This window comes from Pyrus communis, chromosome 15 (assembly GCF_041283825.1).
Source record: "Pyrus communis isolate YQ-2024b chromosome 15, ASM4128382v1, whole genome shotgun sequence".
NCBI classification, from domain to species: domain Eukaryota; kingdom Viridiplantae; phylum Streptophyta; class Magnoliopsida; order Rosales; family Rosaceae; genus Pyrus; species Pyrus communis.
Window position 1 is genome coordinate 3939601 of NC_142579.1, and position 17902 is coordinate 3957502.

General features: G+C 34.0%; 1 protein-coding gene across 1 annotated transcript; it reads left to right on the forward strand.

Annotated features, from left to right (window-relative positions):
* Positions 1-12013: 12013 nt before the first annotated feature.
* Positions 12014-12712, forward strand: LOC137731170 (uncharacterized protein At5g65660). Its single transcript, XM_068470278.2, has 2 exons — positions 12014-12297; positions 12397-12712. The coding sequence occupies exons 1-2, from the start codon at positions 12082-12084 to the stop codon at positions 12541-12543; spliced, it is 363 nt and encodes a 120-aa protein (XP_068326379.1). The 5' UTR covers positions 12014-12081; the 3' UTR covers positions 12544-12712.
* The last annotated feature ends 5190 nt before the right edge of the window (positions 12713-17902 follow it).

The window sequence follows — 17902 nt, forward strand, 5'->3', positions numbered from 1 at the left end:
TAAAGGATCAATTATAGAGGTTTGGGTTCAATATGAGTCGCTTACTTTCTATGGAATGTATTTAAAAGATGTGGAGACGACTTTCAATCGTCCTCAGTGCAATAATGATGGGGTTGTGAGAAAGGAGAAACTTTTTGTTTTTGCCCAAAGTACACGACCCTTTAGAGATCCTGTATAAGGCGAGTTGTTTTCCAAAAATGACATGGACGTAGCACATTGGTTCGTACTGAACAATTGTGATGAGATAATGGCGTACTTAGATGAGCATGGAGAGATGATGAAGCGAGAAAATCCATCACATTTGTATGCCAAGAAACACTGAGAATTGTTTCCACAGTGGTTTCTCAAATATGTAAGTTATAAGTGTTTTGTATTTGACATATATATTACAGTATTTAATTTTCTCAAACTAACATGTGTATGTTTTTGTATAATAGTAGGTGAATAAATTGAAAGCGTCGAATTCCCCCATGTACAGTGAAGAGTTATATAACTTGGCGTTTAGCTCGGTTCGCGCTGAATTGTTCTCAGGTTGCCATGTTAACGGCGTCAAGTTTTTTGGGACTGCACGAGATGACAAGTTGTGTATGCAAAACAGTGGTGTCCATGTCCCTGGTGGAGGTGAAAGTACGGACATTGATTTCTAGGGCAAACTAACAACTGTCATGCAATTGCTTTACAAAAACCGATACCAAGTGATCATGTTTAAGTGTCCACGGTTTGATACAAACCCAAATAGGCAGGGAAGTGTTAAAATCGACCATGGCTTACTATTTGTGAACATTAACAGAACTTGGTATAACGTTCACCCTTACATTTTGGCAAACATGGCAAAACAGTGTATCTAGATGACCCTAAAGTCGGGAGAGGTCGGAAGTTGTTCAGAAGATGGATCAGAGGAATGTGTATGTTATACCATAACAAGACCCAACTAACAATGATGTCGACAATGTCGCTGACCAATGTTTAGAATCTTTAATGAAAAATGATATGGAAACACTTCGAGATACAAATCTTATCCAAGAACCGTTTCAGATACAAGGAGTGTCTTCAATTGAAATATTGATTTACTCAATTACAATTGACCTAGGTGATCTTCCGCGATATGATGTTGCAGTGGGCCCAAACGATGACGGTGACATAGTTATCAAGGAGGAGGATTGGGAGACCGAAAATGATGATAGCGACGATAGCAAAGTTATTATAGTTCGGATGATGAATAATGCAATTTATTTGCGACTTGCCATATAAAACATAGTAAATAAATTTTTTTTGTAATTTAATTATCTTTTGTTATAAATAAATTGGTTTATTTGAATAAATATAAATTTTAAAAAATTTACTTGCGTAAATTAAATTTTCAGCTCATTGTGTGATGAAGAAAATATTCTTCGTCGTGCGAATGGCATTTGCGTGACAATTAACTACTCTTCATTGTGCAATGAGCTAAAAATTGGGCGCGCACGAAAATAATTTCATGAAAATTTGAATTTATTGTGAGACAAATATCTTTTCTTCGTCGCGCAATAACTTCGAGATTAAACTGAAATTGCAAACACTTTCCCACTTTCCCTTTACCTCTCATCTCTGTAAACTCTCCCTCCGATGACCATCTCCCTCAACTTTCCTTCGCACTCTCTCTTCCTCCTCCAACGGCCCTCTCTCTTCCTCCTTCGACAATGCTCTCCCTCTTAGTTAAATTTCAATTTACTTAACTCTAGTCAAATTAGGAATTAGGATTCTCATGTTTTGAATAATTTCTTTGATTTGATAATTGCTTTGAATTAGGGTTCTAGAACTAGGGTTCTAATATGCTTTAGGGTTCTAATATGACCAGGAAGAATGGGTTCTAAAATTCACTTTTTTTTTTTTCATTTTCTATTTGGTTTCCTAGAAAATTTAGGGAGATGAGAAAAAGTAGATTCATTTTTTTTTTCAAATGGTAAAGCTAAGCTCATGCAACCAAAATGCTAAAAACCCAGTTGACCTTTTCCTTTTCAAGAAAGTATAAATACGCGCAATTCACTTTTCAATTTGTTTTTAATGTGCATTTGGTTTAGCTTTTGATGGAATCACATCATAAAGTAGCAAAATTTCCTATTAAGCTTGTGAAGTTCAAGTTGTGGAGGATACTTGTTGTGTTTGTTACAACCTTTCGTTGCCGGTGAATTTACTTTTCCATTTTTGGTAGGATTCATGTTCAAGTTTCTTCATGAGATTCTTTCAATCTTACAACTATCTTAGGTTGTTCATATCGTATTGTGTAATGCTTCGGGTTTGTTTGAATTTAAGGAGTTTTTTTTATATGAGCGGTATTTGGGGGAGGGAAAATCGAACTTAGGATCTCGGGTGCAAGGGTAAATGTTCTTAACTGCTTGAGCTACGAACCCCTGGCATTTGAACCTTTAGCTTTGACTATGGTGGCTTGTGGGTTGATAAGAAGCCATATAAACATATGTTTTCTAGTACATTGATTATATGTGCAGACCAGTGAGCACTTTCCCAATTAGGGTTCTAGATTGATTATATGTACATAGATTATATGTCCTCTGTGTATAATTGAATGTATGTATGCCATGGTAGTTTTTTGTATATTTTTGTGAATCTCTGTTGGTTTCTTATATTGCGTGGAATGCAGATTGCAATAATGCAATATCTGCATTTACATTTGTCAGTTTTTCTTGTTCTCTTTTGTTTGGTTAGTGTTAGAGCTTGTGTTGTCGTGGAATAGAGGCTTTTTTAGGTTCAGTTTTCATCCTAGTAGGAAGAATAGAAAATCTGCTTCAAATTCAATTTAATATTCCTATTAAATTGATTTCTCTTAAGTGGTGTTTTAATTAGGAATTGTATTGTCATTTAGTAATAGTTGTTTTCTCTGATATATTGGGCTAGCAACTTGTGTTTGTAGTTCTTATGGTTGTTGGCTAGCCTCTCTAAATTATCGAACTATCTAGTTCGAAAGATTGTTTCTTTTCTGAATGCTTCACTAGTTTCCTTGCCATTTCGACTTTTGGTATTCCTTTTGGACTAGATAATTTTGTGGTTGCCAATATTTGTTTATAGTACTTTGTGTCAAAGTATGAAACTTGTTTACGTTATTGTGGTATTTAATTGTATGTCACTTAGGTGTGAATCTGACACAATATTAGAACAATTCAAATCTTTATGAAATGATATTACAAGTGGAGAACACAAAGCCTTATTTGATTGATTTTTATGATCTCAAGCTTTAAAGAAAAATAGGTCAAATCCCAAAACCTATATTTGTGGTAGAATAGTAGATCAAAATGGTTAGGATTCTTGAACTTGTCATGTTTACAATTATTAAAACACCCAAGATTGTTTTAGGATTCATGATTTCCAATGCTCAAAACATGGATTAATGGTTCAACTTTGCCTCTGTTAACAATATAATTGATATTTTAACAACATAAGTTTTTATCTTCATAAAGTTGGTTTGTTGAATTTTTATTTGGGTATCCTTGTGTTAGGTTTTCATTTGGTTAGATTGGGGATAAAAGATTTCTGCCATCTTTTCTGGGTGGGTTTTGAAGTTGCATTCTTTTGTTCGGAGATGCTTGGAAATTTTCCGTATTATGTCCTTGTCTTGTTGTAGTTTCTGCGTTGGCATATAGCATTATTTTGCTTTGCTTGCTGGTTTTGGGTGTACTGATTCTGCTCTGTACAATTTTTTTCCTTCACAAAAGACTCACCAATTATTGTACCTTGTTCGATCAATTATATCCTTCAACATGTATCAACTAGGAAACAATGGATGCCAATTTTTTGTTTACCTTATAATATGTCTGCTGTACTAGACTTTCATCACAATTCAACTTTAGGGTGATGATCTGCTGTCAAATTTGAGTACCATTTTGATTCTAAATGTGCTTTGTTTTATTTTTCTTGAGTTTCAAATACTGGGAAAATGATTGTCGATGTTCATATTTTACACATGTGTTTTGTTATGAGTTAAGGAGTTGGTGCTTTGTTAGGGTTAAGTAATATGAGAAATATGTTTATGTTGGCAACTATGGTTTGGAATTTATATGCAAATGTAATATAGAGAATAAGCACTAGAATTGGCACATTGACTTTAATGAATAGGCACTGATTTTTCCTAATTGTGCAGATGTTGTAGCTTATTAGAAGTTGTAAGGCGGTGAAGACTGCTCCCCGTCCGATTCCCCCACCTTCTATTTCAGCTACCACTACTCCAGCAGATATGGAGCCCAGACTGGTTAATCTGGTTGATGCGGCTGATGCAGTTGCTCCCCAGTCCTCCCAGGCACCAGCATCATCAGCGTCTTCAGTTGTGCTACCAGTTGTTAGTGCCAGGTGTAGTCACTGCTGCCCCCACACGCCTGACGAGACATCGGCATCTATTATTGATGCCTCGGGGTCCCAACTAGGTAAACATGTGATAAATGCAATAAATGCTCGAATAAATCTCTTATGCTAAATTTTGTCAATATTTATATTGCTAATCAAATTTACTGTATTTTGTTACCAGTGTTTGATATAAATGATTCTATTTGTTAGGGCATAATGCCAATGGTTGATTTACTATCAAACTTGTGAATTGAATTCAAAATAATGTAGAAAGAAATAACTTAAAAACTGAGTTGCTAAATAGAATGTGGATGTTAAATGTTCCTCATCCGATTAAAATTTTTAGTTGGCTTTTGATTCTGGATAGGTTAGAAACTAGATATCTATGTAATATTTCATTTGGCATCCACTACTGAAGCATTCAATTATTGTGATTGTTGTTGGATATCATATATTATTCATTACAATGTCCAGGGTTTGGGAATTGTTACAATTTTGGGGGAGGTTTTGCCGGAATTTCGGTTTTATTTGTTGTGTTTGAATGTTTTTTATTTTTTTTGCAACAAAGAAAAATACCCGGGGACTTTGTCGCCAGTTGAAGACGGCGAAGGTCATACGGGTGACCAACAGATGTATCATTATTGGATACAACGACTGGCATTGGGCTGCACCAGCAGCGGAGCAACATAGCACATTAGCCTACGACATTGGTCACGTTGTTCGAACTTATTGCCCTATGCAATGGAAGTCTTGGAAGGCGATGCTGGACAAGGTGAGGATGAAGATGCACGCACAGTTGTTAGTAAGTATCCTACATTTTAATTGTTTTTCCTTCAAATTTTATATATTTATATTACTTAATGTATGTAATTAATTTGTTATATAGCAGGCGAACTACAATTTCGACCACATTAAAGACGATATGTTGGCGTACGTCAACAGGCTCTTTGCTGAACGGTACAAGCAATGGAAGAGCAACCTGCACCAATATTTTGAGACACTTGATGATCCGTAAGTCGTTCTTGAGGAGGGTTGCCCGAAAGAGTTTGAGGACCGGGAAGATAATTAGGTGTGGCTCGGCAGTCATTTTTAGGAGGCCGACTATGTGGTACGTTTTTTATATTAAGTTTAAAAGTATTATACGTTTCTTATTAATGTTTATTGATTTTTTTATATTTCATTTAAATTAGAACTAATACGTTTTTTTTTTGTATAATAGAAAAATGTGAAAGCCAACAAGAGCAGTCGAGAGAAGAAGACTTTTCTCCATCATTTTGGTTTGAGGCCCTTCTCATATAGGATGGAGGCGCGGCGGCAGGTAATAATAAAGTTTTTCATATTCAGTTTTTAATATAAGAGCTAGATATGACAAATTGTACAGGCCCTTAGTCAGTTCGACATTCGTCTCCCGAATCTTCATCAGCTGTTGACATTCGAGCCTCTCGAACCCGAGCATGCCCACAACTCTGCCTCTTCAACCTTTGAGCCGGTCCCCAACCTCGAGACCTTCTAGCCGCCTCCGAATGACGACCCCGTTGATTATACTGCATTATTTTCTTAGTTTTGTACTCCTTTACTTTTTAAACATTTTCCTTGTACATACATGTATATTTATTTAAATAAATTATTTTTCACTTCATTACATTTTTTAATTGCAATTTAATTTTATTACAAAATAAAAAAAAAACAAAACAAAAAATTAACTTTAAAAAAAAAATTTATTTTTGCACAATGAATACCTTCGTCTCGCAATATTATAGCAACTAACCAGGTTTCGTTGCGCAATTGTAAACTGTCATCGCGCAAAGTTTCATGAGACGAATACTAGTCGTCCCACATTTGTTCCCTTTAAATTTTATGCTACGAAGGCTAAACCGTCGCACTGTGTTTTTACGACCAAAGCTATTGTTCGTTGCGCAAATTCTCTCTTCATGATCTTTGCGCGACGGATTTTAAATCCGTTGCGCATACATTTGTGCGATGGAATGACACTTTGCGTGATCAACTTTTGTTCGTTGCGCAAATAGTTAAACGTAGTAGTGTTTATACCCACATGAGTGCGTGAATAGATCCATCGACACTAAGTCGAAGTAGCTATCATGCTAATGAGCACTAAAATTGAGCCATATGTGCATCGTGATAATATCGTTTTGATAGGGTTGTGTAAAATACAACTCCTTTCATTAGCCCCCACGACCGCGACCACGACCACAGCTTGAAAAATTACAACCAGCGCAATGGGAATTATCCAGAGGGTCAGGTGGGTCTACCATCATAACGGTTTGACTGGAATTGTAAAATGAAGAATCATTATGTTGAAGAATTTAGAGACGAAGATTTTACTCAGAGCAATTGAGCTTAGAGTTGCTTTTCAGGATTTTATTGGTCAAATGTGAGAACCCAGTAATCATGATCAATACCACGGAGTATGTTCAAAACTAACTCCTTGTCAAAGATATATGGTTGATTGAGCGGAGCTTATCATCGATGTACTGGATATGTTGGAGATACGCATCAACAAAGAGACTGCCACAAATTCTCTGTGACGTACTAAAATTCGTCATACAAAAATAGAGTGTAGGATTTTTGTAAGTTCGCCAAAATTATGTGCTCTCTGTCCATTCGATTCTCTAACATTTGCTTGACGAGTCATTCATTTTCATTTTTTATGTGATGACTAACTCATCTCATAAATATTTTCTTTTTATTCTAAATCACATAAATCTTTTTAGAAAACTTATAAGATCCAAAACGGAAAATATTGACACGTTACTAAAATCTAACTGTGACAACATTGTTGGAAGAATAAAGGAAAGTATTTTAGAAATTTGATTTAATTAGGGATTTAATTTGATTGGTCTAGGTTTTTTTGTTTTGTGGACAAATGTTGATTTAATTTATTTCCTATTATTGCTTCTTTGTAATCTTATAAAAACCTCCTTATGGAAAAAAATAGAGTCAGTATTTGAGTTTTGTGAGATTATTAGAAAATATAAATTTACAACAAACTCTTTATTTCAACTTGGTATCAAAGAAGATTTCCATCCTAGGTTGAGTTTTGTTGTGAGTGTTTTTCTCTGTTCGTGCACCCACTGACTATGATTGTCTACAATTGTTAGAAGAAAAAGAAGAAGAAAAAGTATTGCTTCTGCGTTTTCCGCTGCTGTGAAATAAGTAAAGAAAAAATTGGATGAGAAACAGATTTGTTTTTTATTTATTTATTTTTTTTTTTTTGAAAAAAGTTCTTCATTTATGGATATTTGACAAAGATTGAATCTTTTCTTGTCGGGTTTTGGTTCTACACTCAGTTTGTTTACGTCTTCCTGGTGTTATTCCCTCCTTACTATGTGGCCCCGATTGATAAAACACAGAAGATAAGTGTTGGTAGGCGTGTTTTCTCCATCATGAAGTTTTATAATTCTATCTTAGTTTTCAATTTATTTTTATACTTTTTATCATGTTTTTTGGAATAAGAAAAGCAAATGAAAAAAAAAAAAGAAAGAGAAAGGAAAAAAGGATTTGGTTGCTGCACTTTCGAAAAAGTTCGCATTAGTTGTAGCATGACAAAAAAAGATTTGACTGTTGCACTTTCGGAAAGGTTCGCGTTAGTGCCGACATAACAAGAGTTTATTGATGGGGTTTTCAAAAAAGGTTCACCTTAGTTTCACCATGCTAAGAGATTTTGTTGGGGTATCGAAAAGCATCGTTTGCTCCTGGTAGAAGATTGGCGTTAGTTCTAATTAAATGTTTGAAAAAAGACTTTAGTTCCAGCATATTATGATTTGTTGTTCTTTCAAAAAGATTGGTGTTAGTTTTAACATTTTGACAAAGGATTTCCTGCACATATGACTCTCTAAAATGAGTGATCCCACGTGAGGGGTAGTTGAACTTACATAGATTTGATTTCCTTCCACTCATGATTCCAAATCAAGAGTTGGGAGTAAAAGGAGGAATTTGATTTGATTAGGTCTAGGTTTTTTGTCGGATGGACAAAGGTTTGACTTGATTTATTATTGCTGCTCCTTTGTAATTTCATAAAAACCATCTTATGGAAAAGAATAATGTATTTGAGATTGTGATTTATTAGATAATTCTAAAGTTTACTAGAAACCTTTTTATTTTCAATTGAAATTTCACTCGTTGTCACATATAATATCTCAGGGTGACGAATCAAGTTGTCACTTTGGGCCGATATACAAACATAACTCAAATGAAATTTTGTATTCTTCTTTCAGCTTAGCACCCACTCACAGATTCACAGATTCTTAATCTCTTACTCTCGTCCCTGACTCTCGCAGTGCTCTCCATCTCTTAGACCTACTCCAATCTTTGGAGTAAAACTCAAATTTTAGGTTCTAAACTCATCCCAAATTGCTCCAATCCTTGGGGCAAATATGAGTTAAAACTCAAAACTCATTTCTGGGGCAAATTTAGCTCAGGATTCCCTTGGTCTAGTGGCGCTGATCCATCATATATTTTTATTTTTTTTTAATTTTATATTCATAAATTAATTGAAACCAACAGCTAAGATCTAATATGATCTAATCCAATGGTAAAAAAAAAAAAAAAAAAAACAAAATCTAACAATTCAAATTTAAATCCAACCGCTAAAGTAATTAAAAAAAATTATTTTATGTGTTCCATATTCTTTCATAATGTTCCACAAGTTTCATGGTGTTGGTTTTGTGATTTTTAATATTTAGCGGAATCTAAATATTTTTAGGTTAAAATGTTCATAAAATTAAATTAGGAGAGACTACATATTATCCTAAATTCATTCTTTAATAATCTTAAGCTAAAAATTTAGGGAAGTGTTATTAGCACTCCAAAAATCTCATTCTACACTCCTCACAAGTGTATTTTTCTTTCTAAATATATAAAGTTTGAAGTGTAGAATGAGAAATTTGGAATGTCAATAATAATTCCAAAAATTTAACCCAAAAGGATTGGAGGAGAAAAACTATTTTTGAGTTAAAAATTTTAAGTTTTAACCCAAGGATTGGAGGTGGTCTTATCAAACCTAGTGACTCGGTCAGGGCCCATCTCTTTCCCTCTCTGATTCCAGACATCCGAGGTGGTATCATACCCAATAGATAGAGTAAGAAGGGGCTTATAGATAACACCGGTGATACAAATAATAACCAATAGGTTTTGTTGAATCCAATTAAAATAGTCAGGATTGGGAATATGGCGAAGAGGCGTTTTCTTTGGCTTATGTTTAGGGTCGGCAATTTGAGATGGTGGTAGAAGTGAGAGCCATCCACAAATTTTCAGTGAGGTAATTGATTCAGTGAGTTTGAAAAAGTGGGTGGCGTTGGAGTCAAAGAGGGATGAGGAAGCCAAGAGAAGAGACAAGATACCCTAGAGAGCAAAGGAAGAGGGATGGATTGAGGGTGGACAAAAAATTTCGAAAAGGCCTAGGACCTAAATAGGATGATACCATATAATTAAATTATAAAAACGATCCTTATTGTGAAATCTTACACTAATTACAATTAATAATTACAAATGGCAACTACGAAAAAGATTTTGAAGTTCAGAAATATATTCCAACAATTAAAACCTGGAGTAAATTACACGGTAGATGCAGGTGACATATAATATAATCAAGATTCAAGAAATTAATGTAAACTAGGCGACAAACATCTTACTTCTTTATAATTGGTGTGTGTGTGTGTGTGTATTCTGTTCTTAATACTTCTTCGTTCATTTTCTTATATCTGGCTGGTTAGATAGCCATCAATTTCTATGATCTATTGTATCCATCTGTGAGTGCTTTCCTACTTAAGTTTATCTTGTACGGTTCATCAATCATCTAGACAATCTAGCCATCAAACAAATGATTGATTTGGATAAAGTACTTATCTTTGGTTACGCAATATCAATCATGAAGATAATAGAAAAAATCGTTTAATCATTTATATATATATATATATATATATATATGTATGTATGTATGTATGTATGTATGTGTGATTAAACAATCTTTAAATAAAATGAATGTTTCTTTGTGATTTTTACTTCATTTCTTTTAAAAGTGTAATGGTCGTATACCATCTTATATGTTCTTGCGGCCCATATTAACAAAGATGGCGTGATCTTTAAGGGAACCGGCCCTCCTCAAGTTTAGAAGTCCTTATTATAATTGTATTTTTGTACTGTATGCTATTATTTCTTGTACGACAAATACTACACGTATATATAAACGCACTGCTATCAATAATATTCATTTAGTTATACAATTCTATATATATAATAGTCAACAACCTTTGATTATCCATTGATCACATCAATTCACCATAGGTATTATGTGACAATTAAATCAAGGGAATTTTAACAAAAAACTTCAGGTACTGTTCATTTTAACGAAAAATCATATTTTTACACTAAAAAATCAATCATTATACTATTCACTTTATCCTTTATTTTGTTCTTATTCTTAAAACTCAAAGTTTTCAAACTTTTTTTTTATTAGTTTTCTTTTAAATTAATGCATGTATGTCTATTCTTTCTACCCATTGGCACTTAATAATAAACAAAATAACTGTGGACTTTAAACCACTAATCATATCTGTTGGTCATCCAATAACTACTCTGCAACAGTCTATCTAGTAAGGCTCGTAGTTTCTTCCCTAAAGAAACTTTTTCCTTTTACTTTTTTTAATCAATGATATTGCATGCTTTTTAAATTCAAAACCGAAATTGCGTCACTTTCCGTACTGTAACATATAAGCGTACGAGCACTACTGCCGCTATCACATATATTATAGTTTTATACTGAAACCCAACCAACCCACTACTAATCACATGTATTATGGTTTTACACTGAAACCCAACCAGCCCACAGACACACGCCCCCACAGACACGCATCTAATCTCATCTCTTCCCCAGCAAAAATATCATAAGCAGCACTGCAGCGCCACTTACACATACATTGCATATATATGATTAGGATTCGGTTTGACACAATTTTTGTAGAGCTAATTTTGCAATGCATTTTAAAGATATGATTATTTACATTTTGTCCTTCTTTAAAAATTATGTTTATAAAAAATCATACACATCTGCAACCCTATAAGCGTTGGATTAAATTTAGTGTTTCTTTGTAGAACCATATTTGTCAAAATTTTCACTACAAATGAATGTCTTAATAATTTTATAATTGCCTAATTTTTTGCAAAGATAATGTATGAACAATGTTTAAAAATATCAATAATTTGAATTGTTGAAATACATTTGAGCTACACAAAATCAAGATTCTAAAAGACGCTAGGCGCTAGTTGGATGACAAGTTGGGGCCTAGCGGCTAGATAGGGCCTAGGCGGACTACGCGAATTTAAGTAAATCTATTATATTTCGTATAAATAAGTGTCTGTTTATACTTAAAATATATATAACTTCATTATAAACTACAAATAAAATACAAAATGAAAGTTATCTATTTTCTGTCTAAGTGAGTCGCAACCTAAGCGGGTGCTTAGGCGGTCTAGGTGGGTGCCTTAGCAAGTCAAGGTACCCTTTCTTAATTTTCAAACTCTTAGGCATTAATCGGAATGGTGGCCAACTCTCTAACGCCTGGGCGGCGCTAGATGGGGATTTTTTAAACAGTGCACAAAATATGTGTCAAATGCGTTAAAAGTGCGTGTTTCCGGATCTAACCATATCTATATAAAGCAAACCCACTTCATCAATCTTTAATGTTTTCTAGGTCATAAAAAACAGGTGAGAAATTAAGCAGGGCAACAAGTATGGAGCGAAACGATGAAGTTTCAACTCGGCCATCGCTAGCTTTTCCTGTTAGCTTGGCGCTGCTTGTGTTGCTGTTATTGAGCGCCAGCATCTTCTTCTTGTGTTGCCTCCAATGGGACAAGCTTCGGTCTCTATTTCTGTCCTCTGTGGAAGAAGGCAACCCTGACGATCATATCCTACCAGATTTAGATCAGAAATCTACTCGTCCAAACATGGTACGTACGCAAATAAGTAAATCTGTGCCTTTTTTTTATTTTTTTTTTAATAAAAATTAAGTGTTGTAGTTTGATTGGTTTTAATTGTTCATGTGATAGATGGAAAAGCAAAATCAGCAGAAGAGCCTGACAGTGCTGATGCCAGGAGATCAGGTGCCAAAGTTTATAGCAATTGCTTGTCCATGTCAGGCTCCAGTAATGGAGAAGCTCACTGTGATTGTGCAGAAGCCTACCCTTTTTCTTTAATGGTGCTACTGTATCTAGCTAGTAACTGACTAGTTTCAAATGCTTAATTCAAGTTGATTTTTCCCTATTCTTAACTTTTTGGTTTATCCAAAAGTTGGAAATTGAAAAGGAAGTATATATTCTTGTACAATATTATTTGTAAAGAAGAAAATATGGTCCATTGTTGTTAGATTTTGGAGCTCATTCAACACAAACCATCATAGTCCAAATCAGTTACGTATATATTGAGCCTAATCCCTAACTTCCCTTTTCGTTCTTAATTCTGATTTTTCAGAATTTTTTTTTTTTTTTTCCCTTGAATACATGACAACCACCCAGTAACCTTTCGTAAGATGTTAAAGATTTTAATTTAATTTGTAGAACTATCACTCAGGTGCTAATTAGTTAGTAAGTTAATACACCGCTAATTAATAACTTGTTTTCATCTCATAATTGAATCTTATGGTCTGAAAGGTTCATTTTTAAGTCATTATTAAAAAAATTATATTTATAAAAAAAATCAATTAAATCAGAAATCTTTTCACTATTTACTTGTTACCCGTTCTTCATCTATCGACATTGTCACCGACGCGATTGTGTCCCTCTACTTTTTTATTTGTCATGGTCAGATATTTTTCAAATTGAGTGAGTTTATATATGTATGATTTTTCATTGACGATCTGAAACAAGGTATATTTGAACAAATGATATATATTATCTACACTAAGGACATGAACGAATGCACTAAGCCTCATAATGGGTTAGCAATAATGTGGTTCAAATTTGTCTTTGACAAGAATCGAGTCTAAGAATTCTTACTTAGAAGTGAAAAGTAATACCACTAGACCGTAATATATTACTATATTTAGATCATGAAAAATATCATGTAGTGGTTTAGCCACCAATCAACTTACAAACTTATTGCCATTTAGTACTACACTTTAGTGATATTTCTCTTCATTTGTAAGTGAGGTATTAGGTTTGATTTTCATCAAAAGAAAATTTGAATCACATTATTACGGATTTTCATCATAAATAACCAAAATTTAACCCTAATTTCATATAGGTCAGTTTTTGCAATTTCTTTCAGATATAGCCGAATTATTATTTAAATAGACCTTAGTACCCTTAAAATTAGAGCTCAATTACGTATAATAAGCCTCGTCAAGATGACTCCCGATTTTATTTCTTCCTTCTTTTATTATCACCACAAGACAAACAAAGAAATTCAAAAGATCCCCAGGCCATAAAGATATCAGATTGTTTTTTCCTTCTTGTAAAAATCAAAATCTCATTATTTTATTTTGGGAGAACTAATAAGGGTTTAGCTAAAGCTTATGTCTTTACTCAAATAATGTGTGAACGCCTTCAGCCAAATTTTGGAATTAGAACCCTTTGAGAGAAAGCATCTCTTGTTGATTGTTCTATCCCAACTGGATACGAATGCAGTTTCTTTTTAATTTTAATTTGAGATAATAGCAAAAATTGTGTTAATTCAGTTTAATACACTCATCTCCTCCTTAGTGTAAATAATATAGTTGGTTAAAAATAAAAACTTGCAAACTTGTTTGTGCTTCTAAGCACCTTTGAATTTGTAAAACCAGATCATCAATAGTTTTCTACACCGAGGATTCGAAATTGGCGTACCAGATTGTTGGAACCCAAATCATAACCGAATCAACATAGTGTAGAATGTGTGAGGATGTCAATGTTCACATAAAGCTTCTTTTTTTTGTTTTTTTTTTTTCGTCAAAATGTTCACATAAAGCTTAATATTGTATGGTTGTATTTGGTTGTTAATTTTCATGTAACAGTTCTAAGCTACCATTATTTGATAAGTCTGAAATAAGATTTGTGGGTACTCTGTAAGTTTGTCTTTAGGGGTGATTCTAAATTTGGTCTTCAATCTTTTATAACATTACAAAGAACTACCTAACGTTTTGAAAATTAAACATATGTTGAGTCACTAGCGATAAGTGTTGACGTGGATAAATGTTGAAGGAGTTCCTGACTCTCATGTTATCAATGAAATTTTGAATATGCAAATTGAACCCTTATAGCAAAGCAAAATTAGGGTTTAGTTTGGCTAAAAGGGGCGATTTGCGAATTTAGAGTTCCAAAGACAACGATTAGTGAAAGCGAGTTTTAATATTTGTGCATGTCATCACTTAACTCTATTAATTTCATTATTTAATGTTGGTAAAGTCACCACTTAAGGCTGGTGACTTAACGATATCAACTTCATCATTTATTACGTGGAGCTTCGATAAGCAAAAATGTCTTAGCCAAGTCAGTTAAGTGTAGTTCGATCAGAAATGCTCAAGTCCAACATATAGGGTCTAAAGAAAGGATTCTCCTTAACGAATTTTCGTTAAAGATTCACTAGGGATGAACATGCAATTCAGATTGAGAAGGAAACCCCTCATGGTGATATGTTGTGGCTATTAAAATCCTCAAACACAAAATGGAGCAAGCTGAAAAAACAAATGAAATCAAAATCATGCTTTTCACAACAACACTTAGATTAATTTTCTACAAGTGTTATCAACTATTCCTACTCAACGAACACAGCATCTCAAACATGTCGAACAAACATTAAGATCTGGAGACCGTTTCGGACACAATTGGTCATTTTCTCATCCTTAATCCGATCAAGGCATTAGAACAAGTTCCAAGCAAAAGATTTTTCATGGGTCTTAGACCCGGTGTCGAAGTAGGGTGATACTTCAATTATCGTAGTGGAAATCTTTATAAGCTTTGAGTTCGAGAGATGACATTCCAGACTTCAATGTTTTCGAGGGGCCTAGAGCTCTGTTGTGGGTCTACAAGCTTATTTATGTTTGACTCTTACTTAATACTCCTAAGTTAGTTAACTTAGGAAAGATTGTAGTTTACTTAGGAAAAATTGTCGGATTAACCTATATCCCGCAATAAGGAAGTGTTTTACTCTAATAGGCTTGATGACTTGAATAAAATAAACTTAAGAAAATATTTTCTAAGTCATCTAAGTCCTTTCAGGAATACATAGGCGCATTCCGAATTGCATCCAACTTTCAGCTATGCATTGGAACTCTGACCAGGGGTCAATAATATGGTTCGAAACTTTGAAAGATCAGATATTTAAGAGATAAGCAAGAAGGACTAGCTGAACTTGGCTAGCTCTAAATCAAACAAGTAAAGCGCACTCTTAGAAGTATAGTTAGGGGCAATTGTGGGACCATGACACATGGAACCTTGGGTGGCAAAAAGGACCGGAATGCTATAGCCCATGAAATTCAGACGATTGGACTAGTCAGACAACCATTCCACAACTTGTATTACTTATCTCCCAAGTAAGGAACCCCTAATTCATGTCAAATTAGGATATCTTAGGAATTAGGCAACGTAATCAAAATCCTAGGAGGATTGGATATCTTATCCTAGATTCCTTCCTGATTTAATTAGGATTACTTTCCCTACAATGACTCTCAAGATCTCTATAAATACCCTAACTTGAACATTTATCTCTCTAATCAACCCCAACTAAAGATACATATCTCTTGGGCCTGATATATTTTACAAGACGATTCATCATCTTCTCGACATGACTACCATACAAGACGATTCATCATCTTCTCTACATGACTACCATACACATATTCTTTCATATACGTGACCATCTATGCGTAGACACGTCCATAGAGAACTCATCTTCTTAAAGCCCCGCCATAAGCTATTCGTCAACAATGGTTCACGATGTACTGCACATCGCATTAGTTCTTCTTTAGAATTGTACGCATAATTTAATTCTCCATCCCTGGAGATATGTAGGTAGTCTGATCTGATTTAATCACACCCCTCCAATCAACCATATTCTCCCCTTGCGGAGATCATTGGCAATTCCAACTGGATTTTGCCCCCGTCTGTAGATATGCACAAATTTGATTTCAACACAATCCTTAGTAAGAATGCAAGTTAATCCTAGAAAAGTAATTGAAGTGCTTTTGAAATCCAAATTTTTTTTTTCACTGAAAGTTATTTCAAAGTACTCTTCAAACGAGCCCTAAAGTGCATTAATTTAAAGTTGGAAAACTATAAATGTTCAAATAAATGAAGAAATTGAGCACATTGACCCTCTCCAAAAGAGGTCAAAACTCAAAAGTGCCAAATGGTATAAAAACGGCAGTTTCTTCCAACAGATGAGTTTTATCTGAAGTGGAATTGAGGACTAATATCCCAGGCTTTTTCCACAACATAGTCCAATAACGTCAAATCCATTAATTTGATTTATTTAATAAATGTCTCAAACTATCCATAGATCACATACCGTACCCCAACCAATTTACACAACTTTTTACAATTTTTGTACCACTAGGCCCACAATATATAATAAAATGTTAGAAATATAGTATGGCATCTGAGAGAATAGAGAGACAAGATAGAAAATGGAGAATGAAACAAAGTCCATTTCTTTCTTATTACATTGCATATTTATAGGCTTCGGATTTACATAAAAAATGTCTCAACCATTTACATATTAGATATTGATCGAGAATGTGAACATTCACATAATAAATGTTATTTATAAAACTTCCCCTTGGATGTTCACCAATCAATGGTAGTTGCCTCAATAAAACCTTACTTGAAAAATCAGTGGGAAAAAACCTAAGCGAAGGAAAGTAATTGGGCACCATGGTTATGAAATATTGATATTGTCTTCGACTTGTAAAATGTTGCCTCACTAAAATCTTGACAAGAAAAATCCAATGGGATAAAAACTTGGTCGAAGAGAAAAGGGCACAACACGCTTATATGTCCATTTTATCATATTGTCAAAGACTCCCTTTGATGAATAACTCTGCTAAGCAAGTGACTCCATTTGATGATAGTGACCCTTGATTTAACTGGTCATCACTGTCAAGTTTGAAGTTATGTAACTTTGGACTTCAAGAAATTAAGCTTGAGTAGATCTTGACATGGGGAAGTGCGAAAATTTATCGAGAATTGATAACAGTTGTTTGTGTTCCTGCATAGGACAAATAAAATATAAAATAAACTATGAGTAGTATAAAACTTCATGGTAAATAATATAAACCATATATGCAAATAGCCTTGTAGGCTCTTCAAGAATTTGATCATAGACTTGAATCTTTTAAGCTAAGTTGCAACAAAATAATTCAGTTCAAACTAACAAAAGTACTCGCTAAGGCAATTTATATCAAATTTATCTAGAAAATGAAGGTAAAAGTAGACGAGATCTTAAAGAAATGCATTATCTACTAGCTTCATGGAGAGCGATTATCTCTGCATAGTTGCATGAAGTAACTACCATATATTGTTTGGTAGATTTCCATGAGATTGTTGTATTACAGAAGTAAAGACATACCCAGTCTGGGAGCGT